The 26,492-nt window shown below is 44.3% G+C and overlaps 1 protein-coding gene across 2 annotated transcripts; it reads right to left on the bottom strand.

Moving 5' to 3' along the window:
• Positions 1–1,441: 1,441 nt before the first annotated feature.
• TIGAR (TP53 induced glycolysis regulatory phosphatase) lies at positions 1,442–19,142 on the bottom strand. Of its 2 annotated transcripts, XM_052640047.1 has the most exons (6): positions 19,024–19,142; positions 13,429–13,466; positions 7,763–7,884; positions 5,334–5,411; positions 4,593–4,703; positions 1,442–3,552 (listed from the first exon to the last, which is right to left on the bottom strand). In XM_052640047.1, exons 1-6 carry the CDS (start codon positions 19,053–19,055, stop codon positions 3,121–3,123), a joined length of 813 nt encoding a protein of 270 aa, XP_052496007.1. In that variant the 5' UTR covers positions 19,056–19,142; the 3' UTR covers positions 1,442–3,120. The 2 variants fall into 2 exon arrangements, with proteins under 2 accessions (XP_052496007.1, XP_052496008.1); XM_052640048.1 differs by lacking the exon at positions 4,593–4,703.
• Between the last annotated feature and the right edge of the window lie 7,350 nt (positions 19,143–26,492).

Here is a 26,492-nt window from a genome sequence, read left to right on the forward strand (position 1 = left end):
GCTCCCGGCATCCCTCAAATAAAGCAGCACGCCTCCCTTGGGTCTTCCGGTCTCATTTCCCTCCACTGCAAAGAGCCCACTGACAGGTCCTGTATTCATCTTCCCGGACAGAGTACAGGTTCCACAAGGATGGTCTATTTTTTTTTGTTCATTGCTATATATTTGCAGTTCTTAGAATAGCTCTAATAATTCTTTTAACAGCCTGGCGTGTCTGTGCCATGCTCAAAATATATTTACCGAATGACTAATTGAACACAGGCATGCGATTCCAGTTATAATTGCAACAGAATTTTTCTGGAAGTTAATGAACTGATTCCAACATGTGTACAGAATAGAGGTGCTCACCGTGCAGGGTACTTGGCTGTGAAGCTGCAGTAACTGAGAATGACAGTCCTATGGGAACAAAGTTGTTGTTGTTTAGTGGCTAAGTCATGTCTGACTGTTTGCGACCCCACAGACTGTAGCCCACCAGGCTCCTCTGTCCATGGGATTTCCCAGGCAAGTATACTCAAGTGCTTTACTGGGTTGCCATTTCCTTCGCCAGGGGATCTTGCCAACCCAGGGACTGAACTCAAGTCTCCTGCACTGCAGGTGGATTCTTTACAGCTGAACCACCGAGAAAGCCTGCATCGGAACCCAGAGCTCCCTAAGATGGGGCAAAGTCCACTCCCTCTAGCAAATGTGGGTGCATGGGGGTCTGACTGAGAATCAGGAACCAACTGGGAAAAGAAACACTTGGTAACCGTTCACCACATGGGAAAAAATATCTAAAACTGAATTCTGATTTTACAGTATTCAAAAACAAATTCCAGATGATTTAGAGAGGAAATATTCAGAAAACTCCTTAACACTGTAAGAAAAAGGAGATTAGGTTATGACCTCATGGTAGGAAAAGCTTCTTAAAGACACCCCCAACTCCCCCAAATCATAAACAATAGGGTATATCCGTTTGACTTCAAAAAAAGACACATATATTAAAAAGGTGTATGGTGGCATACCCAAGAGACAAGTGAACTGGAGGACATCAAGGCCTCCTATAACTCACTAAGAAAAAGCTACACAGCCGAACAGAAAGCCAAACCAAGGATGCAGGCTGACTGATGACCTGCCAGAGAGGGAACCCCATGGTCAAGATGCACACACACAAAAATGCCCAGACTCCAGCAGTCACAGAAAAGCTCATTAACACAGGGGCATATCCTTCATTCGTAACATTAACGCACTTTCACCAGACAAAATCAAGTGTTGCCGAAGATGTGGAGCCCAGCTTTTGAAATACTTCCAGTGAGACTGAAAAACCACTGTTCTGGAGATTACTGGCTCCTGTCAGACTGGGGATGCACGCTTTCTCCGACACAGCACAAGGCCACTCCCTGAAGCACTGTTTCTATTCAGAAAATGGTGAATAAACCAAAACATCCACTGATGGGAGAATAAAGAAATAAAACGTAGTGTGTTTATTCTGCAGAATACAGTGGTTAGAGAAGTAACCGGATCTGTACAGACCAGTATAGAGCCCCAAGATACACACAGGAAGTGAGAAGTCAGAATAGACCGATGCTGTGTCCGTTTGTAAAACGCCAGAATGATTCCGTTCCCTGATGATACCAGGCGGCCATGGGAAGGATGGGGGTGGTGTGTGGACCCAAGGTGCTGGCCGCCTCTGCGGAGAACAGGAGGGAACACGGCAGTGATGGCTGCTGAGAGGAACTTTACTTCTATCTCAGTGTGTTATTAAAAAAAAAGGAGGGGGTTAGTTATTACTTCTGGAGGGTGGGGAAGCGGGCACTTATTATTCGTCCTTTTCTGGTTACTTTGCAGCTGTCTGTCTGCCATGAGCTTCCTGCGTGCGCGACCACACCCTCCGTTCCAGGACCACCAGCGGCACTGGGCACACCGAGGACTGCATGATCCTGAACCTGGCGTGCGTCTACGTGTGACTTTAGCCTTAAGTGACAGACAGACTCAGTCTCACCCTCTTGTGAGCTGAGGCTCACAGCATTCATCAACATGACTATTTATAAGCAGAACTGCATGGCATACACTTTCTCCATAGAGACGAGGACTTCAGAAGGACCCCCATCTGTTGCACAGAATTTCAGTTCAGTTCCGTCGCTCAGTCCTGTCTGACTCTTTGCGACCCCAACAGCAGCAGCATGCCAGGCTTCCCTGTCCATCACCAACTTCCTGAGCTTGCTCAAACTCAGGTCCATGAAGTCGGTAATGATAACCCAAATCCCTTTTCTCTAGCACCATCTGGTGGAAAAGAGAGGAAACCTCATCTTGAACAAATCCCCACTGCTTTGAAGCAAATCAGCAACTGTGTGCTTTCTTAAGCACCATGTTCAAACTAAATTCTTCAGCCCACAGGTTAGATATGAAAAGTCTGCTCTTTTTGTTTCTCCTGCGTTGATTCCCTCTTTAAAATTCTGTAATAGATGATGGTTCTTCCTCACTATAATGTTCTGCAACTACAAGCCACATTTATCTATTATCTCAAACCCTCCAGAGTCCACAGTTACAACAGTTGATTTCCATAGTAGATTTAGTGTCGTTTGCTTTTATGTAAACTATGACAGCAGGCTTCCTTTAAGGACTTTTTGAATATAACATACTGTCACACAAATATGGAGTGGAAATTACAAGTTCCCTCTTCCAAGCACTGGATGAAGACGGCAAAAGGAAAAAAAAAAAAAAACAGTATCATACCAAGAGCCAAGAAAACAAGTCAGATTTTTCAGACATTAAAGAAAAACATTAAAAAAAAAAAAAAAAGACATAGTAACCCAAACCATAGTAACAGGGTTATTCATGCCTCAATTCACAATACTGAGTTCCCTCATCCATTTACAATACAGAGAGGTCTCTGAGCAGGGTGGTAAAATTACCCTGGAAAATTCCAACTGTACTTGCACCAAAGAAGTCCATTTTCGATGGTTTTCTATTAGTGTTTTCTATTAGTGTTTCACATGGCTCTGATTCCACTCGAGTTTTATAACTTGCTGTAATGGACAGCTTTTTAACTGTTTCCAAATCTGCATTAGCAGAGGATGGAAGTCAAGTCAAGAGGCACTCGCTCAGAGGCTCACATTTGTTGATTTCCATGCAGATGATTCAGATTTAGGGAGTTTTGCTCACCCCGGCCAGGTGGCCCTGCAGGTTCACACACACACACTGGGCGGTTGGTTTCCCTTTGCCTCCTTTCTCAAAGTTTAGGATGAAGACAGTCATCCCTGTGTTAGGGCTAACTGACGTGAGCTCAGACCTGCTCAGAGTCGCTGGGAACGAGCACTTGAGGTCGGTCAGAAAGTAATCCAACAGGCTTCGCATGTAGGCGCCGTGACTCACGACTAAGACACTGGCTGCTAGGCCCGGGGCACCGCTGTCCGAGTTAAATGTGGAGGCACAGTTTTTCCCTAATGGAAATATCTCTGCCAGGGAACTTTCCAGACAGCTGCTCGGGGAATCCTGGGAAAACTGTTCATTCTGACTGGCTTCTTTCAGGATCAGTTGACAAAGAAATTCAAAAAAGTCTTTGCCACGCATTTTCAGCTGCAATGAAAGGAAAAAAAAAGGTGAAATAAAGTGACATTAATGACAATCTTAAGACATAAACAGGCTTCCCTGGTGGCTCAGATGGTAAAGAATGTGCCTGCAATGCAGGAGACCAGGGTTCAATGCCTGGGTCAGGAAGATTCCCTGAAGAAGGGAATGGCAACCGACTCCAGTATTCTTGCCTGAAGAATTCTACAGACAGAGGACCTGGCAGGCTACCATCCATGGGGTCAAAAACAGCTGGACACAACTGACCGAATAATACTTAGGATAAAAACAGAACTGATTTTTCTGCAAGCCAGTAATACCACAGAAGCAGATGAAACTCTATTTCTATTCATTCAATCAGTACTTCCACTGATACTAGTAGCTAAGTGCCCAATGTATTTCTGGAACCAAGAGTGGGCAAAGGTGAGTAAGATACAATGCCTGACTCCTGACTTGAAGCAAACAGAAGGTCATGAAACAGTGTCACCTAGGAAACTGCATCCAACACTTCTGAAGTTCAACGACAGAAAGGATGAAAAGCCGTCCCTCGCTAAACTCATACAAAGTCCTTACAAGGAAACTATGAAAATTAAAAATAGGGGGAGAGATGATCACCCATAACACAACTGAGCAGCAGAAGACTCCAGGGGCTATGACGTCACCTGGAGGGGTGGGGCAGGGGAGGCGTGATGGCCCTGTACCTGTCTATCGGCTGCCCTCCCCCAGAGCGGCACACACCTGCTTCACTGACCCCCACCCTGTCACTGCAAAGACTCCTGCTCCCCGTTCTTAACAAGACCATCTAATAACCCATTTCCTCAAATCCATGATCAGTAATGATGCCAAATTAATAAATGAGATAAGACAGGACAGGTTAAAAGGGGGGGGGGGGCGGAAATGGTATCGTGCAGAGTTGTTTTGTGAACCAAACAACTTGCAAATTGCTTAGCTAAAACTCAGAAACGTCTTGCTCACACAAAGCGTCAGGTTTCAGCTACTCGGATGTCGACCAGCTCGTGGACACAGCCACTTTCCCCTGGGCTGCATACCTGGTCCAGGGTCTCTCCTCCAGGCGGTGTGAACGCTGGGCACTCCTCCCCCACTGCTTTAGCCATGGCCCTCAGCTCGCTCAGCGGCCTGCCTTCTGCAGCCCCATATTTCTGCAATGATCCAACAGACAAAAGTGCCTCAAGGGGAATTTGCAATACACAGACAATTAAGTACATGTTTACGGCACACTTTCAGCTTACTTTATCTTATCTCCTCTGAAAAGATGCAAACCCAGATCCACGTGACTTCAGAGCTCATTAGCTGTTTAGGTTCTTAAAAATCAAGCCTTAGCAAAACGCACAAGTCACAGAGGAAATACCAATGGCCAAGAAACATGGGAAATCTACCTTCTCAGGAATCCATAGTAAGAAAGATTAAAATGACACCTTTCATAAGTCATTAAATCAGAAGACCACAGAGACCACTAACAGCCAGTGTTGATGTAGGAGGATTGGAGGCTGGGAAGAGAACTTTTCACTTTTAAACTCTTCTGTACTAAGTCCTCACAAGTATGCCTTGCTTTTATACTTTAAGATGCCTCTCACCTACGATTTTAACGATTAAATAAGACACTATTCACAAGAGGAAGAGTAACTGCCACACAGTAGATTCTTCATGTAATAGCCAATTTCACACCCCAAGCAGGAAGGCATTTGATTTCTAGCCATGGGATAAACTGAGTTGCTGTAGTGATATTTTATGGTAGAAGAACAACATATAAGTAAGCTATTAATACTTACCCTTTCTCGAAGTCTTGAGTCATACTTTACTGTCACATCTTTGCAAAATTTGTTCTTCTCCAAAATCCCATGCACGGTCTACAAATCAGAAGACAACCATTTCTTCTCTCATAAAAATAATCATTATTGGGGATTCCCCTAGCACGCCAATGGTCAGGGCATGCTTCCATTGCAGGCAGCACTGTTCAGACCCTTGGCTGGGGAACTAAGGTTCTGCATGACACGCACCCCGCCCCCCAAAAAAAATCATTCTGGGAGGGCTCAGGATGGCATCATAGGAAGACCCTCAACTCACCTCCTCCCAAGGACAAGAAAAACCCCAAAAGGCTAATAGTAGATTTTCTAGCAGAAATCTTACAGGTCAGAGGTAGTGGTGTGACATATTCGAAGTGCTGAGAATTCCAGCTAAAAATACTCTACCCAGCAAGGTTGTTCAGAATTGAAGATAAAATCAAGGGTTTTCCAGATAAAAACTAAAGGAGTTCATCACCACGAAATCAGCCCTACGAGAAATATATATGGGGCTTCTTTAAGCTGAAAAGAAAGGGCACTGATTATATCAAGAACACATGAAAGCAAAAATCTAATTGGAAAAGGTATATATATTAATAAAGGTTGTAGATCAATCACTTATAAAAAGTTATTTACTGACAAATACATATGTGTCAAATATATACACACATATATAACATACACATTTATAATTTTCTCCCTCCCTGTGTCTTATTTCTGTTTTGTCCCAAAAAACTTTTATGAAGACTTTTCTCCTGTGTTTTCTTATAGAAGTCCCATAGCTTTAGCTTGTAGACTTGTTCTATGATTGGCTGCCAGGTTAGTTTTTGTGTACTGTGTGAGGCAAGAGTCACATGTCATGTTTTCTCAGATGGCTGGCCCATTGTTTCAACACCTTTTATTGAAAAGACCACCCTTTCAAACACAGAATTATCTTGGCATCTCTGTCAACAAAGTTCAACTGACCAAAAACACTTACAAAAACAACTGACCATGTAACTGTGGGTCCCTCAACTTGTGCTGGAAAGTCTTTATTTCACCTTAATTTTCGAAAGCACTTCTGAGTCGTCATTTCTTCAAAGTATCTTTTACCTTCACACTCACCCCAACTCTCTTCCCTCTTTCCCTTTTGAGACTTCAACTATATGTGATAGTGCACTGCCTGGTCCCGTCCCACAGTTCGGAGGCTCTTCATTTTTCCTTTTCCAGCCTTTTTTCCTTCCACAGTTAATTTTGGAATGTTCCATTTCCATGTCTTCATGTTCACTGGCCTCTTCTTCTACAGTGTCTAATCTACTGCTAATCCCACCCTGTGAAATTCTCGTTTCAGAGCACTGCATTTTTTATCTCTAGAACATGGAGTTGCCTCTGCCGTCTCCTACTTCTCGCCTCATGATGCTGTTCTGAGGGCAGTTTAGCCTCACCGTGAAGGGATGACACGCTCTCTGTGTTCAGCACAGCCTCCACTTGTGCTGTGGGAGCTCTAACACCTCCCCACTTTGTGTGGGCCCCAGGAATCAGCTGGACAACCGCACCCCAGCGACTGGTCTCCCCTGGAGCTCTGTTTTCTGCCCTCGTGTCGTTCCAGCCACAGGTGTGCAGACTAACCGTTCACCAAAGACTGAAGAGGACTTCTATACACGTGTCTAGAGTCTTCTCTGTGCATTTCTCTCTCCAGCACACCAAACAGATTTTAGTTACTTAAGCCTTCCAAATTCTAAGCTTTGTCCCCTCAACTCGGAGACCACTGGCTGCTAGCTGGCTGCTTTTGCAGACGTCTGGGGATCACTTCAGTCAGAAAACTACGACAGCTGAGGGCTCATCCCCTATGTTTCACTCCAGCTGAGGTTGCAGCCCAGGCTTCCTGGAGTCCACTACCTGAAAACAGTTGTCTCACAGCTTTTGTCTTGTTTTCTGGTGGTTTGTTGGGGGAGGCTACATTCCAGCCCTGTTATTCCCCCATGGTTGTCACTAAAGTCTCCTTCCCTTGGCTTTCAGAAGTTGATTTGGGTTTTTCAAACCTCTGGGATTGTTTTCATAATAATCTGTTCCCTAAAGATATTTCACAGATCTTTCATTTCTGTATAGCAACATAATTGCTTTTTAAACTCTGAGTTCCAATATCTGATGTCTCAATCGTTTAATCTCTGCGGTGTTTCCACTGGGTTTCTCTCACAACACCCTCTTTGCCTTTTTTTGGCATTTTGTTAGACATTTTCCCCCAAGCTGCTCTGATTAAATTACCAAAATAAAATAAAATATAGAAGTGAAATAAAAAGAACTTCTGTCAGCGAGGAAAGGGGATTGGGGATGATGGTTTTATGCGATTTAATTCTCTGTGAACTCTGGGAGGAAATTTTCCAATGTACAGCTGTTGAAACTTTTGACTCACGAGCCTCATCCCTGACTAAACTTACCTGCTTTGTCCTTTTAAGGTCACTGGAGAAAACATGAGTAAACTTCACATCTTTAAGAAATATACCAGCAGCAGCTGCTTGTTTAAATCCAGTTTCTGAAAGAGGCTCATCTATTCCTTGTCCTGCAGTATTAACAGAAGGAACAGCAATGTTCAAATATATAACAGATGCAAATGAAAATCACACCTAAGAGAATATAAAGAGCGTTCATCTATGTTTTATTAAAAGACTTCCTTGGGTACTTTCCACATAACTTTTCAGAAAACTAAAAGCAAGCAAAATTAAGCTATAATCCCTATAGAGGTTCAGGTATCCAAGTGTTTTCCAGAAGAATGTCTGCCTGATGGGAACTGGTGGGTGATGAGACTGTTCCCCAGCCTTGCACTGCCCACCACTTCACCAGTCTGTTTGGTTAGTGCTGCCTCTGATCTACCTTCTCGGCCCAGCTGCTGTATTTGGGTGGCTGGATGATCGCCTAGAGAAGTTTTCCTTCTTTATCTCCACTGTTCAAACTCAGTAACATGCAGTACTGCAAACCATTCTCCACAAAGGCCAACAAGCCTTCTACCAGCTTAGAGCAAATATCAGTTCGGCCAGTGACACAACACCCAGGACAATAATCCATCGTGAATGAGGGTCAGCAGAAACAACGGGTTAACAGACTTGGAAACGCCAGTACTTCAGACAGCAGAGACTGCACACTGAACCACAAAAACAAGCAGCAGCAAGTCCTCAAAAACCAGACAGGTTTCTAAAAGGACTACACAAACCTTTTAACAATGAAAAACGGAATTGCTGTGGAGGTAAAAAAATATCCCTCAGTGGATAAAAGGAAATACATTAAGCTGAGAAGCTTCACGAACCCAAAGGTAAGGCTGAAGTCGTCCGTGCCCCTTTCCCACAGATACGAGGAGCTAAGAGCACATCTCAGACATGTTAAAGACATGGAGGAAGGACAAGGATTCCTAACCACAGCTAGTGGGAACTCAAAGAGAGAGAGAAATGGAGAATAGGAAGCATGAAACGGAACAGGAAGTGCGAAATGAAGAATAGCAAGTGTGAATGGAGAACAGGAAGTGCGAAATGGAGAACAGAAAGCATGAAACGGAACAGAAGTGCGAAATGAAGAATAGCAAGTGTGAATGGAGAACAGGAAGTGTGAATGGAGAACCGGAAGTGTGAAATGGAGAACAGGGAGTGTGAAATGGAGAACAGGAAGTGTGAAATGGAGAATACAAAGTATGAAATGGAGAACAGAAATCAGGAAAGACATAAAGCTACAGATAAAGGAAACATGATGTACACCAAGAAGGATAATTAAAAAAAAAAAAACCTACCAGATTTAGTAAGAGAAACTGTAGAAAACCAAAATAAAAAGACTTTAAAAACAGCTACAGAGGAAGACAGATGGGACACCATGGGATATGATGGGACACCATGGGCATGATGCGATATCCACCATGGGACACCATTTGGTTGAGAGATCTCTGGACAGGAGCAAGGGAAGCCAAAATAAAAAAAAAACCCAGCAGAGTAATAGCTTCTAAAAGAACCATCAGTCTAGAACTGGACTAAAAAAGTCTAAAGAAAATAAAAACAGAACTGCCTGGAATAGAACTGATTGAAACTATCTTTACCACCAACTGATTTACACGAGAGGACTTCTCAGAAAAGATGCTTCGGGAATGAAGGTCTGAGATGCAGAAGAAATGGTGACAGGAGAAACTGGCAAGTACAGCTGTAAATTTAAACAAACACTAAGTAAAATAATGCCTAGGCTGCATAGGTGAAAAAGGGCAGGAGAGTAAAACAACAGCACATGCCGTCACATTTTTCAGGAGAGAGGATATTGAGCATATCCTTTATTAGGTATGAATGGTCAAGATATAAAGACAACTGTTAAAAGCACAGACATGGCTTATTTCAAGGCCAGAAGGCAAGGTAACAGTGGGTTGGATAAGGGAAAGAAAAGCAGGCACCTAAGAAGTAAAGGTGAGTGAGAAGGAAAAGACGAGAAAACGAAGGGAAAAAACCACCACAAAGGAAAAATCCAAACACACCAGAAACCAGAGTCAACATGGGTCAAACCACTCTCACCAGTTAACAAAAAGACTGCTTTTTTTTTTTTTTTTAAGAGAACCAGCATCAGCTGCCTACCATTGACAAGGTAACACTTAGGAGACCAGTCCAGCGAGGCTGAAAAGAAAGGGATGGGAAAATACACACCAGGAAAATTCCAACCCCACACAGCTGGAGCTGCCATATCACGCTCAGAAATACATGACTCTGTGACAGAAGTCTTACTAAGGATTGTGAAGATCACTATAAATAAGATTCAATTCACGTGGAAGATAGAGCAATCTAAATTTGCATGCGCCTAATAAAATAGCCTTAAAGTATATAAAAGCAGAATATATAAACCACAAATTGATAAAATTGAAGGTATTTAAGGATAAATTGGCTATCACAGTGGCAAATTCAATATACCTCACGCATAAACTGACCCTTAGGTCATACAGGCACATGAGCAAATTTACAAAACTAGTAAAGTATGGGAAGATTTGAATGGCAAAATCAAGATTAATGATTTGATATAAAATTCCAAACCCAATAATCAGAAAACAAAGATTTTTCTCAAACATATAGTAAATTTATAATAAAAACTGACCACGCTAACCAATTTCAGACATATTACCAAATAAACCATATTGTCAAAACAGAAATCAATCACACTCTAAGTCAATCACAAACGATGAAGAACAAAACCACACAGTCCACTCATTTGGAAATTTAAAAACAGTTCAAAATAACTTACAGGTCAATGAAGAACTCATAATGGAAATTTTAAGATACTTGGTACTAAATACTTACTAGATCACTATAAATCAAAACTGTAGGCATGCAACAAAAACAGTACGCTCCGAGGTTAAAGCATCTGCGTGGAATGAGGGAGACCTGGGTTCGATCCTTGGGTCGGGAAGATCCCCTGGAGAAGGAAATGGCAACCCACTCCAGTACTCTTGCCTGGAGAATCCCATGGAGGGAGGAGCCTGGTAGACTTCAGTCCATGGGGTCACAAAGAGTCAGACACGACTGAGCGACTTCACTCCACTTCAGAACCATATAGCTTGAATGCTTACAAAAATTAACAGAAAAAGAAGGTGGCTGTAACTGAAGAAACTAAGCATCTAACTTCCAAAGTTAGGAAAAGAACAGAAAACAAATTTAAAACACAGGCAATGAACATGAAAACTTATTCATGGCCTTAGAAAACATCACTACGAACAAAGCAAGTGGAGGTGATGGAATTCCAGTTGCACTATTTCAAATCCTGAAAGATGATGCTGTGAAAGTGCTGCACGCAATATGCCAGCAAATTTGGAAAACTCTGCAGTGGCCACAGGACTGGAAAAGGTCAGTTTTCATTCCAATCCCAAAGAAAGGCAATGCCAAAGAATGCTCAAATTACCGCACAATTGCACTCATCTCACACGCTAGTAAAGTAATGCTCAAAATTCTCCAAGCCAGGCTTCAGCAGTTTGTGAACCGTGAACTTCTAGATGTTCAAGCTGGTTTTAGAAAAGGCAGAGGAAGCAGAGATCAAATTGCCAACATCCGCTGGATTATCGAAAAGGCAAGAGAATTCCAGAAAAACACCTATTTCTGCTTTATTGCCTATGCCAAAGCCTTTGACTGTGTGGATCACAAAAAAATGTGGAAAATTCTGAAAGAGATGGGAATACCAGACCACCTGACTTGCCTCTTGAGAAACCTATATGCAGGTCAGGAAACAACAGTTAGAACTGGACATGGAACAAAAGACTGGTTTCAAATAGGAAAAGGAGTACTTTTTAAGGTTCAATTCACCTGGAAGATAGAGCAATCTAAATGTGCATGCACCTAATAAAATAGCCTTAAAGTATATAAAAGCAGAATATATAAACCACAAATTGATAAGGCTTTTCAAGGCTGTCTATTGTCACCCTGCTTATTTAACTTATACACAGAGGACATCATGAGAAACACTGGGCTGGAAGAAGCACAAGTCGGAATCAAGATTGCCGGGAGAAATATCAATAACCTCAGATATGCAGATGACACCACCCTTATGGCAGAAAGTGAAGAGGAACTAAAAAGCCTCTTAATGAAAGTGAAAGAGGAGAGTGAAAAAGTTGGCTTAAAGCTCAACATTCAGAAAACGAAGATCATGGCATCCGGTCCCATCACTTCATGAGAAATAGACAGAGAAACAGTGGAAACAGTGTCAGACTTTATTTTTGGGGGGCTCCAAAATCACTGCAGATGGTGATTGCAGCCATGAAATTAAAAGACGCTTACTCCTTGGAAGGAAAGTTATGACCAAGCTAGATAGCATATTCAAAAGCAGAGAAAAAGCCAACAAAGGTCCCTCTAGTCAAGGCTATGGTTTATCCAGTGGTCATGTATGGATGTGAGAGTTGGACTGTGAAGAAAGCTGAGTGCTGAAGAAATGATGCTTTTGAACTGTGGTGTTAGAGAAGACTCCTGAGAGTCCCTTGGACTGCAAGCAGATCCAACCAGTCCATTCTGAAGGAGATCAGTCCTGGGATTTCTTTGGAAGGAACCATGCTAAAGCTGAAACTCCAGTAGTTTGGCCACCTCATGCAAAGAGTTGACTCACTGGAAAAGACTGTGATGCTGGGAGGGATTGGGGGCAGGAGGAGAAGGGGATGACAGAGGATGAGATGGCTGGATGGCATCACTGACTCGATGGACGTGAGTCTGAGTGAACTCCGGGAGTTGGTGATGGACAGGGAGGCCTGGCATGCTGTGATTCATGGAGTCGCAAAGAGTCAGACACGACTGAGGGACTGAACTGAACTGAACTGTCAGTTTCAAATGAAATGAGACAAGTGAGCAGGGCCCATGAACAAACAAGGTAATGAGTCCTGAGGATGCTCTGGGTGGGTCCCAGGTCAGTGGGAAACAGAGCCTGGTTTCCAGCAGAAGGAGGCAGGTACGTGAGGTATTAAAAATCAGCTCCTGCAAACACCAGATGTCCCTAGCCCCAAAATATAAAACTCAACACTTGTATCATCAGAGCACGGAAATAGCATGTCTAGCTGAAAGATATTCTTTAGAAGCCAGAAACGCTGGATCGCAGGGAGATTAAAAGAACCTGAGCCCAAATTAACAGAACAAGCTTGGCTGAGGTGGGGTGGGGAGGAAGACAGAATAAAGTAACAACCCCATGTGAGAACAGGAATTCTCTTTTGAAACTATTTCTTTGTTATTACTAAAAATAATACATCTTAGCAGGAAAAATACCATTAACACCAGCCAGTAAATTTTTGTTTCCAAATATGAAGTCATTTTAAACTCTGGCAGATATATTTGAAGACAATTAGATCCAATACAACTCCTTAATCAGCTGAGAGGTCGCTCTGAAGCCTCCCACAAACAACGTGGAGCACTGGTCTTCACATCCAATTCACTCTAGAGACTTGCTCCTCTTGAGTTCCGTCTACTCTGATCATACTTCTCTGACCATATGCTTTAATTTCGTAATCCCAGGTCACAGTCCAGGCCTGCCCCTGGTCCATCCTACCCTATCAGATCTCTTTACCCTGCATTTCACATGAACATGAACAGAGAGAGCTAAAAAATATAAGTCAGAGAATACCAACCTTGAATTATTTTCTCCTTGTTAAGTCTTGTTTCTCCACTAGAATAGAAAGACAGGGAGAAAGCCCTTATTATCAAATTAGGTTACTTTTGAAATTAGGGAAAAAAATTGGCAAGAAAAGGTCATATTTGTAAAGATAGCACATTGTACATACGTTAGACTCTAACCTGTAAAAATGACACTCTACTGTCTGCAGTTGTCTATTCTATGGACCGAATTGAGCTAAAAATTTCAAACTGTTCTGAAGTAAAATGTATAGATAAATCTTAAGTGAACTGAAGGCAGAGAATATTATTTTTCAAAGTATATATACAGGTACACAATGGAATATCACTCAGCCATAAAAAGGAATGAAACTCAGTTGTTAAGTGATGTCGATAAACCTAGAGCCTGTCGTACAGAGTGAAGCAAGTCAGAAAGAGAAAACAAATACCGTATATTAACACACATATACGGAATCTAGAAAAAAGTATTGATGCACGTCCTTGCAGGTTAGGAATAGAGACACAGAGGTAGAAAGCACATCAGTGGACATGGCTGGGGGGGATGGGTGGGTGGGCGGACGAACTGAGTAGCCCTGAGATGTGCACACGACCACGTGTACCACAGACAGCTAGAGGGAAGCTGCTGCACAGTGCAGGGGACTCAGCTCGGTGCTCCGTGACAACCTGGCAGGGAGGGAAGGGAGAGAGGCCATGTACGTACACGTGTATCTGACACACACTGTTGTAGAGCAGAAACTAACAAAACACTAAGGCAATTATACCCCAATTAAAAAAAAAAGTGTATGTACAGACAGAAAATTTTTGTTAAATCATCTTCTTAAATATGTTGACCAAAACTACTTCCCCAGGCATCAGGACCAAATAGGCCAGCCAGTCCATCCATTCATCTGCTGGGCTGAGCGAGCAGGTTCAGGGGACCATGAGCGGAGCAGAAAGGGGTACAGTGACCCACAGCCCCCACCCTGGCTTCTGAGTCTCCGAGCGGCTCCAGCTGCTCCACTCTGCAATGCTAAGAGATTACAAAACCAAACCCAGCCCATTCTGAAGCAACCAGAAGAGTAACAGGATGAGAAATACTGTCACAGAATAACTGGACTGAGGCTGGGCAGGGGAGGGCGGGGGCGCACTGGCACTCTATGGGGCGTATTTTGTTTTCAAATCACCTTATAAACATCACAGAGGAGCAATCTAGCAACAGAACTTTTTTCCCCCAAAAAAACGTGCACAAATATTTAGTTTTACAGCTTTGTAAATGTTACAAACCAAACATTTCTCGAGAGGTTTGTACAAATCCTTGAAGCAACTGGTTATAGCTAGCTTATTTGGGGAGTGGGAAAGAAAAGTGGGTGGCTAGAACAGGTTTACTATTAATCCACTTCCCTAACCAAAGCTTGGCTTGTAGCAGCCACAGGGAAAATCAGGAGAGTGGAAAGGTCAGAGGAATGTATTTTGAAGGAGTCAGGAGTAACAGCACTCATTTTCAAAATCTGCAGTGTGATTCACTTCCAAGACAGATATCTGACTCTATAAGAATCCCAAGCCTTATGATAAGAAGCCAAGTCTGATGACTGGCCATTTATAGGCCCTCAAATATGCACCGTTCATTTGGGGGATTATCACGCTGTTCTTCACTTTAAAAGACATTTTGTTAGTTCTGGTTTATGCTTGATAGCGTTTCTCTAGAAACCATGTAAGAGAGCTTAATTTCCTAACCACATCCTTTTAAATAATTCAAATTCAGCAGACAAGTACTTGGGTTTGCCACAGGAGAGACAAATCATGGGACATTAGTGTACAACTGGGGCGAGTTGTCAAAGTAGATATGCTCTGGTATACACGAGAATGGAGTGTGCTCTCCTGCTATTCAACCATGAATATACAGCCTTACAGTGATTCCTCCACACCAATTAATTCATTTGAAAATAGAGAAGTTTGCAAGGGCTAGGAATGTGAGGATTTTCACTGGATGGTTGGATGGGAGTTAGGGAACGTAAAATACCCAATTCATGATACATTTGTCTATATTAGATTACTCCTAGCTGCACAGGCTCTTCCAATTAATCAATCCCAGAAAACACACATCACAGGAACATAACAATTACATGTGTCTTTATAAGAGTTTACAGATGATCCAATATTCAACTTGCCTGCTCTATTAGAACAATGATTAGCATTCAATGAAAACTAACTGCCCAAAGAGGCAGAATTAAAAACATAAAATCAGTGTTGTCAATACCTATACTAATTCATCATCTTTCAGGAATTAAAAGTAAATGAAACTTAATTTGTAAAAATGTTTAAAGAACTAGCTAAAAATGGAGTGAAATGGGATAGTTTTGCAGGCAACTAATTGCAAACACCTACAAGAACGTTTGAAGGGAACCAGGGGCCTTTCTGCATTTATTGGGCTTTTCAACAATGCTGTTCTAAGACCATGAGAAACCACAGCTCAATCAGATCAGCAGACTTGAAGTCTGAAATCTGGGGTATTCTGTTCCAACAATGACACACACTGGCACTCTCACGTTCAAGGATGTTGATGAAGATCAACATGCTGACAGTAACAGCACAAGATTCATAAAGAATTTGGCTGAGCTTAAAGCACAAGATTCATAAAGGGTTTGGCTGAGCTTAAATTGCAATTAAAAAGTTTTCTTCCATTATCAGAAGAGTCACCGTTCAATAAAACTCAGTTCAGTTCAGTTGCTCAGTCCTGTCTGACTCTTTGCGACCCCACTGACCGTAGCACGCCAGGCCTCCCTGTCCATCACCAACTCCCAGAGTCTACCCAAACCATGGAGTCAGTGATGCCATCCAACCATCTCATCCTCTGTCATCCCCTTCTCCTGCTGCCTTCAATCTTTCCCAGCATCAGGGTCTTTCCAATGAATCAGCTCTTCACATCAGGTGGCCAACGTACTGGAGTTTCAGCTTCAACATCACTCCTTCCAATGAACACTCGGGACTGATCTCCCCTAGGATGGACTGGTTGGATCTCCCTGCAGTCTAAGGGACTCTCAAGAGTCTTCTCCAACACCACAGTTCAAAAGCATCATTTCTTCGGCACTCAGCTTTCTTCACAGTCCAACTCTCACATCCATACATGACCACTGGAAAAACCATAGCCTTGACTAGACAGACCTTTGTTGGCAAAGTAATGTCTCTGCTTTTTAATATGCTGTCTAGGTTGGTCACAACTTTCCTTCCAAGGAGTAAGCGTCTTTTAGCATCTTGTTTCTTTTCCTGAATGAATTATCAAATTTTAGCTTTGAGAATTCTGAAAGAGGAAACTATTCCCTATCAATTATTTCAACACTTTCTCTGCAATTTCTTATGGGTGCATGTGTGCTCAGTGGCTAAGTAGTGTCCGACTTTTTGACCCCATGGACTGCGGCCCGCCAGGTTCCTCTGTTCATGGGATTTTCCAGGCAAGATTACTGGAGTGGGTTGCCATTTTCCTCCTCCAGTGGATCTTCCTGACCCAGGGATCAAACCTGCATCTCCTGCATTACAGGTGGATTCTTTATCACTGAACCACCAGAGAAGCCCTTTCCCATGAACAGAACAGAACAAAGCAAGTTGTTCTTATCACTCGTCACAGTCAAATCACAAGAAGTAAAAAGTAGCTTCTGAAATGGCTGCTGGAAGTCAAGCAATCCACAAACACTAGGCTTTAATTCTAAAATAGGAGGCAGAAGGGAAAAGCAGTTAACAGGATGGGCCACAGTACTGCCACCTCAGTTTAAACCCCCTTCCCAACTCATCATGTGATTTTAAGCAAGTCACATGACCTCTGTGTCTGTTTCCTCATCTGCAAATTGAGAGGCCCTCTTTACCTCACTGGATGGTAGTCAGAATTTAATTACAACAGTACCTGGCAAATACTAATTAATTAAGACTTATTTTTAAATTAACTCCTCAAAGGATTTCTTTTAGGAAACAATTTTACACCTTTCAAGCCCTTTTTAAGAAGGGAGGAGGGGATAAAATATACATTCATGTAACAATTGTCTACTAAGCATCTAAATAGATATCAGCTTGTTTTTCAAGGGGTGGTTTAGCCTAGATTTTCTACGGCTTCTGGGCTTCAATTTTATGTCAGGCCCTGGGTCAGGCATCTAGAAAGTGCTCCAAATTAACAGGAAAGAGAATCCCATGGACAGAGGAGCCTGGTGGGCTACAGTCCATGGGGTCGCAAAGAGTCGGAAAGGACTGAGCGACTTCACTTCACTTCTTCACTTCACAATTAAGACTAGTTCCTGGTCTGCTACTGAGTAGCTATAGGTCCTTAGAAGGTCACATGATGGTCATAAATCATTCTATAAAATGCAGAGGAATGGGGTGGAGAAAGCATCTCCATTTCTCACTTGGCCATTAAAATCCTGTGAGTCCTAAAGGGACAACTTCAGATAACAGCTGAGATAACCTTCCTATTAAGGAAGAACAGGAACAAAAAAAGACAGCAGCTAAAAGCAGCTTGACAAGGTTAGACCATTCTGATGTTCCTTGCAAGCGCCAAGAAGTCAAAACTGGAATCTTAGTTACCTGCAACCCAGTCCTCTGATACACAGAACTCACTCAGAATGCTGGTCCCACTAACCACACACACATATTGGACGACAGGCTGCATTTTTATCAGAGTTGTCCCTTACAAAAATAAAAGTTCCTTAATTCTCTTACATGCTCCCCACCCCTCCCCAGTGCGATGCACTTTACCTTTCTAACATTCAATGATCACACTAATCCAGTGGGGTGGGGCCTATCACTATCCCCATTTTATAAATCAGGAAACTGAGGTGATGTAAATTAAGTCGGTTAAAGGAAGCCCAGGTTACAAGGCTCCCAGGTGGAGCCCAGATTCCAACCTGTGTCGCCCTTGCTTGAAAAATCTGTGCTCCTGACCGCCCTGAACTCAGTTAACAACACCGGGCAAACAGAGTCGAAAAGGAAAAGGAAGGCATGGCAAGACATGTCAGCATTTGGCTCCCTGTAACGTTGTAGGTTAAAAATATTTGTCGAGGGCAGTGCAGGCGGCTGAAAGCAGGGCGAGGCGCCCCCCCCCCCCGCTCCCGCCCCGCCAGCCCCCAGCTCCTCCCCCAGCGACCGAAGCTCAGCGGGAAAGAAGAGAATCTCAGACCCGAGCCTGGGGGACCGAGGGGACATGAGTGGGAGCAGAGCCTGCAGGGGAAAGGTCAGCCCCGAGCCGGTCCACGCTGCAGACCCTGCGGGCCCAGCTGGGGGCAAACGCGCGGCCCGGGAAGTGCGGGGACTCGACTGTGTCTTCGGATTCAGCCACCCCACCCAGCTGGGGTGAGGTGGGGGGGTGACCTTGACCTCAGTCCTTCCGACATCCCTGTCCCCACGTACTGGGGGACCGATGACATCTGACCCCTGGCCTTCTGCTCGGCGTCGCTGGGCCAGGAGGGCCGGAAGAGGGTAACTCACGGGGAACACCCAGAACTCGCCGGGCCGAGCCGCGGGGGAACACACAGGACAGGACTGGCGGGGCGGGTGCGGATCCTCGGCCCCCGCGGCCCAGCCCCACAGCACGCCACGGAAGGGACAGGGCAGCCCGCGACGGCCATACTCACTGCCGGACCACGGTCAGAGCGAAGCGCGTCATCCCGCCCACGCCCGGAGCCAGAAGACCAAGGACCCCAGCGCCGCCGGAATCCGCACCCGCTGCCCCGCACTGCGACCGCCAAGCCCCTCCGCTTCCGCACCGCGCCGCCGGCCGGCTCCACAGCTATAGGTGAAGGCGGCCTCTACGTCACTCCCTGACCAGCCAATCAGGGAGGCGGGGGCCCGGCTGGTCGCGAAGACTGATGGGCGGCCAGATCCCGCCCAGGGCCGTGGCGCGTGCGCAGCTGCGCGCAGGCCCTTGATTGGAGCGCCGCAGGTGCGGCGGCCCCGCCCCGGCAGACAGGTCGCGCCAGGGCAAACCCAGGGCTGGAGGCTCCGCGATGATAAGGCTGCTGCAGCTCCGATTGCGGTTAGTCTGATTTGAGGCTGGAGTGCGGCCAGCAGTCCTGCTTCGTGGATGTACAGCTCCAGACACGTTCAGTCCTAGGGTTTATGTTAACCGCTGGCACTGGGAGCGGGGGTCAGCAGTGTGCTTAGACCCACCTTGGCTTCAGCCCCCAACTCCCCCTAGACTGACCTGCTCCGGGCTCAAAGTCTAGGCTTGGCCCCTGGCAGCCCTTATCTGGACTCAGTTCAGTTCAGTCGCTCAGTCGTGTCCGACTCCTTGCGACCCCATGAATCGCAGCACGCCAGGCCTCCCTGTCCATCACCAACTTCCGGAGTTCACTGAGACTCACGTCCATCGAGTCGGTGATGCCATCCAGCCATCTCATCCTCGGTCATCCCCTTCTCCTCCTGCCCCCAATCCCTCCCAGCATCACAGTCTTTTCCAATGAGTCAACCCTTCGCATTAGGTGGACAAAGTACTGGAGTTTCAGCTTCAGCATCATTCCTTCCAAAGAACACCCAGGGCTGATCTCCTTTAGAATGGACTGGTTGGATCTCCTTGCAGTCCAAGCTGTCTAGGTTGGTTATAAGTTTCCTTCCAAGGAGTAAGCATCTTTTAATTTCATGGCTGCAGTCACCATCTGCAGTGATCTTGGAGCCCCCCAAAATAAAGTCTGACACTGTTTCCCCATCTATTTCCCATGAAGTGATGGGACCAGATGCCATGATCTTCGTTTTCTGAATGTTGAGCTTTAGGCCAACTTTTTCACTCTCCTTTTTCACTTTCATCAAGAGGCTTTTTAGTTCCTCTTCACTTTTTGCCATGAGGGTGGTGTCATGTGCATATCTGAGGTTATTGATATTTCTCCCGGCAATCGTGATTCCAGCTTGTGCTTCTTCCAGCCCAGGGTTTCTCATGATGTACTCTGCAAAGAAGTTAAATAAGCAGAGAGACAGTATACAGCCTTGATGTACTCTTTTCCCTATTTGGAACCAGTCTGTTGTTCCATGTCCAGTTCTAACTGTTGTTTCCTTTCCTGCATATAGGTTTCTCAAGAGGCAGGTCAGGTGGTCTGGTATTCCCATCTCTTTCAGAATTTTCCACAGTTTCTTGTGATCCACACAGTCAAAGGCTTTGGCATAGTCAATAAAGCAGAAATAGATGTTTTTCTGGAACTCTCTTGCTTTTTCCATGATCTAGCAGATGTTGGCAATTTGATCTCTGGTTCCTCTGCCTTTTTTAAAACCAGCTTGAACATCTGGAAGTTCATGGTTCACATACTGTTGAAGCCTGGCTTGGAGAATTTTGAGCATTACTTTACTAGCGTGTGAGATGAGTGCAATTGTGTGGTAGTTTGAGCATTCTTTGGCATTGCCTTTCTTTGGGATTTTGGAATAAAAGTTATGACCAACCTAGGTAGCATATTGAAAAGCAGAGACATTACTTTGCTGACTAAGGTCCGTCTAGTCAAGGCTATGGTTTTTCCTGTGGTCATGTATGGATGTGAGAGTTAGACTGTGAAGAAAGCTGAGGGCCGAAAAACTGAAGCTTTTGAACTGTGGTGTTGGAGAAGACTCTTGAGAGTCCCTTGGACTGCAAAGAGATCCAACCAGTCCATTCTGAAGGAGATCAGCCCTGGGATTTCTTTGGAAGGAATGATGCTGAAGCTGAAACTCCAGTACTTTGGCCACCTAATGCGAAGGGTTGACTCATTGGAAAAGACTGTGATGCTGGGAGGGATTGGGGGCAGGAGGAGAAGGGGATGGCAGAGGATGAGATAGCTGGATGTCATCACTGACTCGATGGACGTGAGTCTGAGTGAACTCCGGGAGTTGGTGATGGACAGGGAGGCCTGGCGTGCTGCGATTCATGGGATCGCAAAGAGTCAGACACTACTGAGCGACTGAACTGAACTGAACTTCTTTGGGATTGGAATGAAAACTGACCTTTTCCAGTCCTGTGGCCACTGCAGAGTTTTCCAAATTTGCTGGCATATTGAGTGCAGCACTTCCACAGCATCATCTTTCAGGATTTGAAATAGCTCAACTGGAATTCCATCACCTCCACTAGCTTTGTTCATAGTGATGCTTTCTAAGGCCCACTTGACTTCACATTCCAGGATGTCTGGCTCTAGGTGAGTGATCATACCATCGTGATTATCTTGGCCGTGAAGATCTTTTTTGTACAGTTCTTCTGTGTATTCTTGCCACCTCTTCTTAATATCTCTGCTTGTGTTAGGTCCATACCATTTCTCAATTAGGCCTCCTGTTTCACCTGCAGGGCCCGATTTTTACCAAAAATCCTGCGAAGCCACTTGCTGGAGAATCCTTCCACCTTTGATGTCCAATCAAACTCCTCTTCCTCCATTCTGTTAATAAAATCTTGTTCCTCTCCGTTCCCATTCCCCCAATATCTCACCGAGTTCCTCATGGTCATATTTTCCGTTCTCTTCCTCATTTTCTATTCTGTCCTTCACCCTGCACCCTTGGCTATGCATGTGTGCTCAGATGTGTGTGACTCTGTGATCTTATGCATTCTAGCCTGCCAGGCTCCTCGGTCCGTGGAATTTTCCCGGCAAGAATACTGGAGTAGGGTATAATTAATTTCCTCTTCCAGGGGATCTTCCCAGCCCAGGAATTGAACCTGAGTCTTTTGCACTGCAGGCTGATTCTTTTCCGCTCAGCCTCCGGGTAGCCCACCCTTTATAAATTTCCATTCGTCCTTGTGTTCAGAGTTGCATTCATTTGGCAAATAAATCAAACATCTAAAAAAAAATTAGCTTTATAATGTAAGGGGAGAGAATTGTTTTGGAAAAATTTAGAAAATTAAAATAATACAAAATGTTTAATTATCTAGGAACTACTTATAAAAACCATGTATGTTTTCAAAAACTTTGAGAATCATGAAAAAAACAGTTGAAAAATGAGAATCTTTGAAAGAATGGACATTATTCTACGTTATTCGTTCAAGAGTTCAGAGACTACCCTACAGTTTATAAAATGGACAAGGAATTCATTTCAACTGTGTTTAGATATAAGCTGGAAATGACCACTGATATACTTTTGTTGACAACAGAGAAAATAACATGCTGGTTTGTTTGTTTGTTTTATAAAAAAGGATGCTTTGTTGTGGCAACTCATATGATAGAATTCTGAATTAGTCAGGATAGGCCAAGTTATGGTGCCAAATTAATCCTGGAATTCCCATGGTTTACTACATTAAAGTTTTATTTCTCTCTCATGCTACATGTCTGACATGGATCAGGAAGGGGCTTTACTCCACAAAGTCCTAAGTTAACAGTTAACAATGACCTCCTTACATGGATTCGCAATAACTAGGGCAGGAAGTGAGAATGACTGAGGGTGTTGAGCCAGTTTTTAGACACTTCCTTCAGTGCCCAAAGCTGCTCACGTGACCCTCCTTAACTGCAAAGGTGATAAGAAAAGTGAGGAACACAGGAGTGGTCAGTGTGCGTCCAGGTCGCCGTGGGCTATGCCTTGGTCCTCTTCCGTCCTCCACCATGCGTCTCCTCAGTGATCCTACCTCCAGCCTGCAGTCCCCTCCCTCCGCTTTCTCCTTATTCGTCTACTTTTTCCTCCAGGTTTACTGAGATATAATGGACATCCAGCCCTCTATAAGTTTAAGGTGTGCAACATAATGATGTAATTTATACCCATCACGGAATGACTGTCACAAAAAGCTTGGTGAATATCCCTCATCTTGTCATCTCATGTGTTAGTTGCTCTCAGTCGTGTCTGACTCTTTGCGACCCCCGGACTGTAGCCTGCCAGGCTCCTCTGTCCGTGGGATTTTCCAGGCAAGAGTACTGGAGTGAGTTGCCATTTCCTACTCCAGGGGATCTTCCCAACCCAGGGATCGAACCCGAGTCTCCCGCATTGCAGGCAGATGCTTTACCATCTGAGTCACCAGGGGAGTCCAGTAAAACTCTAGTGATTATCAATCAAGTTCGAAATTGTTTCTTTTCCTGAAAGAATCATCTTAGAAACACAAAATTATAGCAAAAAAAAAAAAAAAAAAAAGCTTTTCTCCTGATGAGAACTCAGGATTTACTCTCTACAGCTGTGTTTATATCTTTATCATGTTGTACATTACATCTCTAGTATTTATTTATCTTAGGGCTTCCCAGGTGGCTCAGTGGTAAAGAATCCACCTGCCACTGCAGGAGACACCCATTCAACCCCTGGGTCGGGAAGATCCCCTGGAGAGGAAATGGTAACCCATTCCAGTAGTCTTGCCTAGGAAATCCCATGTATGGAGAAGCCTGGCAGGCTACAGCCCATGGTGTCAAAAAAGAGTCAGACATGACTTAGAGACAAAATTTTATTTATCTTGTAACTGGAAGTGTGTACCTTTTGACTGCTTTCATCCAATTTCCCCACTCCTCAGCCCCCAGTAACTACAAATCTGATCTCCCCCCGTCCATGGGTTTGTTGTTGAAGTTTAATTGAGCTAAAACTCTGTTAATTCCTGTTACAACATAGTGGCTTGACACATTTCAAAATGATCACCAAGATAAGTGGTTACAACATGTCACCTGTATTCCTCTCACTGAACCTTTAATACCCACTGACTCATTTATTTTGCAATGGGAAGTTTGTACCTCCTCATCTTTCTCACCTTATCTCTTTCCTCCCACTACCCCCATTTTGCCGCCTGTTTGCCCTCTGTATGTATAAATCCATTTCTGTTTTGTTATATGCTGGAATGTAGGTTTTTTGTTTTTTTTAAGGAAGGGACTCTCTTGTTCTCTTACACGGGCCTGGAATGGTGACAGTCATGTTGCAGAAGCCCAGTCAACATTTGTCATCCACAAAAACCATGCTCCTAAAGAATAAAGTGGGGGGAAAAAAGGAAAAATCATAAGATAGAAAACTCTTCACTATGGTCCAGGAAGATCCCACGTGCTCCTGAGCAACTGAGCCCGTGCACCACAACTTCTGAGTCTGCACGCTTAGAGCTCACGCTCGGCAACATGACAAGCCGCTGCTGTGACAAGCCCATGTACTGCAATGAAGAGGAGCCCCCACTCGCCACAACTAGAGAAAGCCCACGATCAGCAACAAGAACCCAGAGCAACTAAAAAAATAAAGAAAAACAAAATGTTTTTAAAGACTCACCAAAATAGAGATGAGAAGATTTTGAGTTGAAGACTCAAAATGGACAAAGCTGACATCAGATGTTAGTCTAAACTAACGAGAGTCTTCAGGACCAACTAAGATTTGGTGCTTTTTCAATTACCCCAGTTACTGTACTTTTAACACCATGACTTTGCTTTTTGCTCCTCTGGCTTTTAAGTTGGAAATTGTCAGGGTTTGTGCAAATGTAATAAAAGAGAAAGTCTTGGACTTTTATTGGCAGGGACTTTTTTTTTTACACCACCCACTGTCATAATTGATTACATGCTGTACCCTGATGGAAGAACAGAACTTCAAGGCCAATAACAAGTCACAAATACATGGTAAACCATCTGCTTTGTCCGGCGACTGAGAAATAATAATGTGAGCAGTGATCCAAGCAGGAAGGGGCTGCCAGTCCAACTGTGCCCAGTCCTCCATCAGTTTGATGTCTGAAGGTGCAAGGAGATTTGTTTTGGCAGTCACTCTGCCAACATCTGACATCTGTCACCCAGAGTTCGCCATTACTGCTGCTTCCAAAAAATTATATCTGCCAGTCAAACAGCTTTTCTACTGGATGGTGGAAGGAGGCCTTCTCAGCCTGCTTCTGGGGAACTCCCCTTTATTTGAATACATGTATCCAGTAATCCCTTTTCATGCCTCGCCTGATAGCCTGTCACTTAGTGGGGGAAGAGAACTTTGCCTGAGCCCAAGTTCATTGATGTTTGGGAGAAGGGCAGCAGAATGAAGGGGATACTGTAGACAGAGTAAACGCTTATGGTTTCACTGTCGTGGATCAGAGCAGTCTCTTCCATCAGGATCTACAGGAAAGCGATACCTCCCGTCATCCCTGCCCTTCTGGAAAGTTAACATTTGCATTCATAATGCCTTTAAAAATAGTTGACAAGGAACTTGACGTGTTTGCATATACTTCACTGCCCACTGGAAACTGGTTCCAGGACCTTCCTTGGGTACCACCCTCTGTGAATGTCCAAGTCCCTTATATATGATGGTGCATATATAACGCACCATATACGACTGGCAGGTAACATATGCACGTCCTCCCAGACACTTTTAGTCATCTCTAGGTTACTCAGAATACCCAGAATGTAAAAGCTCTGTGAATAGCTGTCAGCCCTCTCCAGATTCAAACTTTGCTTTCTAGGAGTGTAAGTCACTCAGTCGTTTCCAACTCTTTGCAACCTCATGGACTGCGCCCTGCCAGGCTCCTCTGTTTGTGGGATTCTCCAGGCAAGAATACTGGAGTGGGTAGCCATTCCCTTCTCCAGGGGATCTTCCCCACCCAGGGATCAAAGCCAGGTCTCCTGCATTACTGGCAGATTCTTCTCTGTCTGAGCCACTAGGGAACTTGCTGGAATTTTTTTCTCAAATATTCTTGATCTTTGGTTGAACCTGTGGATATGGAAGGGCCATGGTCAGACACTGCTTGAAACTTCCAGTATTAGGTGTTGTACCTACACTACCTCATGTAATCCCTTTAATAATCCAGCATCTTACAGTTAACAAGCAACCGCCCTGGGATTCAAATATAGATCCTCTTGCTTGAGTGAAACGGCCTCTGCGCTGTGCCATCCTGACTCTTCCCATCACTGTGACAATCTGCATGAGATGAATAAATGTACAACACTGTCAGCAACACTCCAGGCAGAGAGCAAGCATTGTTGGGTCTTGATTGGGAAGGTTCCCCTAGAGCCAGGAAGAGTGCTCAGCAAGACCCTAGAATCCTGTTCTCCTGGCCCTCGTATCTGGAAAGATTTAGGATGTGGAGTGGGTAAGGCCATAGGAAGTGTCATATTGAAGCAGATCTTCCCTACCCTCTTATCTGGTTTTGTTTTTCAATTTTTGGTCACACTCCATGGCGTGTGGGACCTTAGTTACCAGACTGGGGATCAATCCTCTCCCCTTGCGTTAGAAGACACAATCTTAACCTAGG

The sequence above is a fragment of the Budorcas taxicolor genome, chromosome 5, assembly GCF_023091745.1.
Source record: "Budorcas taxicolor isolate Tak-1 chromosome 5, Takin1.1, whole genome shotgun sequence".
Classification (NCBI taxonomy): Eukaryota; Metazoa; Chordata; class Mammalia; order Artiodactyla; family Bovidae; genus Budorcas; species Budorcas taxicolor.

Excerpts from the sequence above, each read along its gene's own strand:
- TIGAR (XM_052640047.1), bottom strand. The coding sequence starts at position 19,055 with ATGACGCGCTTCGCTCTGACCGTGGTCCGGCA. Across the intron at positions 13,467-19,023 it reads GCTCTGACCGTGGTCCGGCA|TGGAGAAACAAGACTTAACA; the intron begins GTGAGTATGGCC and ends TTTCTATTCTAG. Across the intron at positions 4,704-5,333 it reads ACTCAAGACTTCGAGAAAGG|AAATATGGGGCTGCAGAAGG; the intron begins GTAAGTATTAAT and ends GGATCATTGCAG.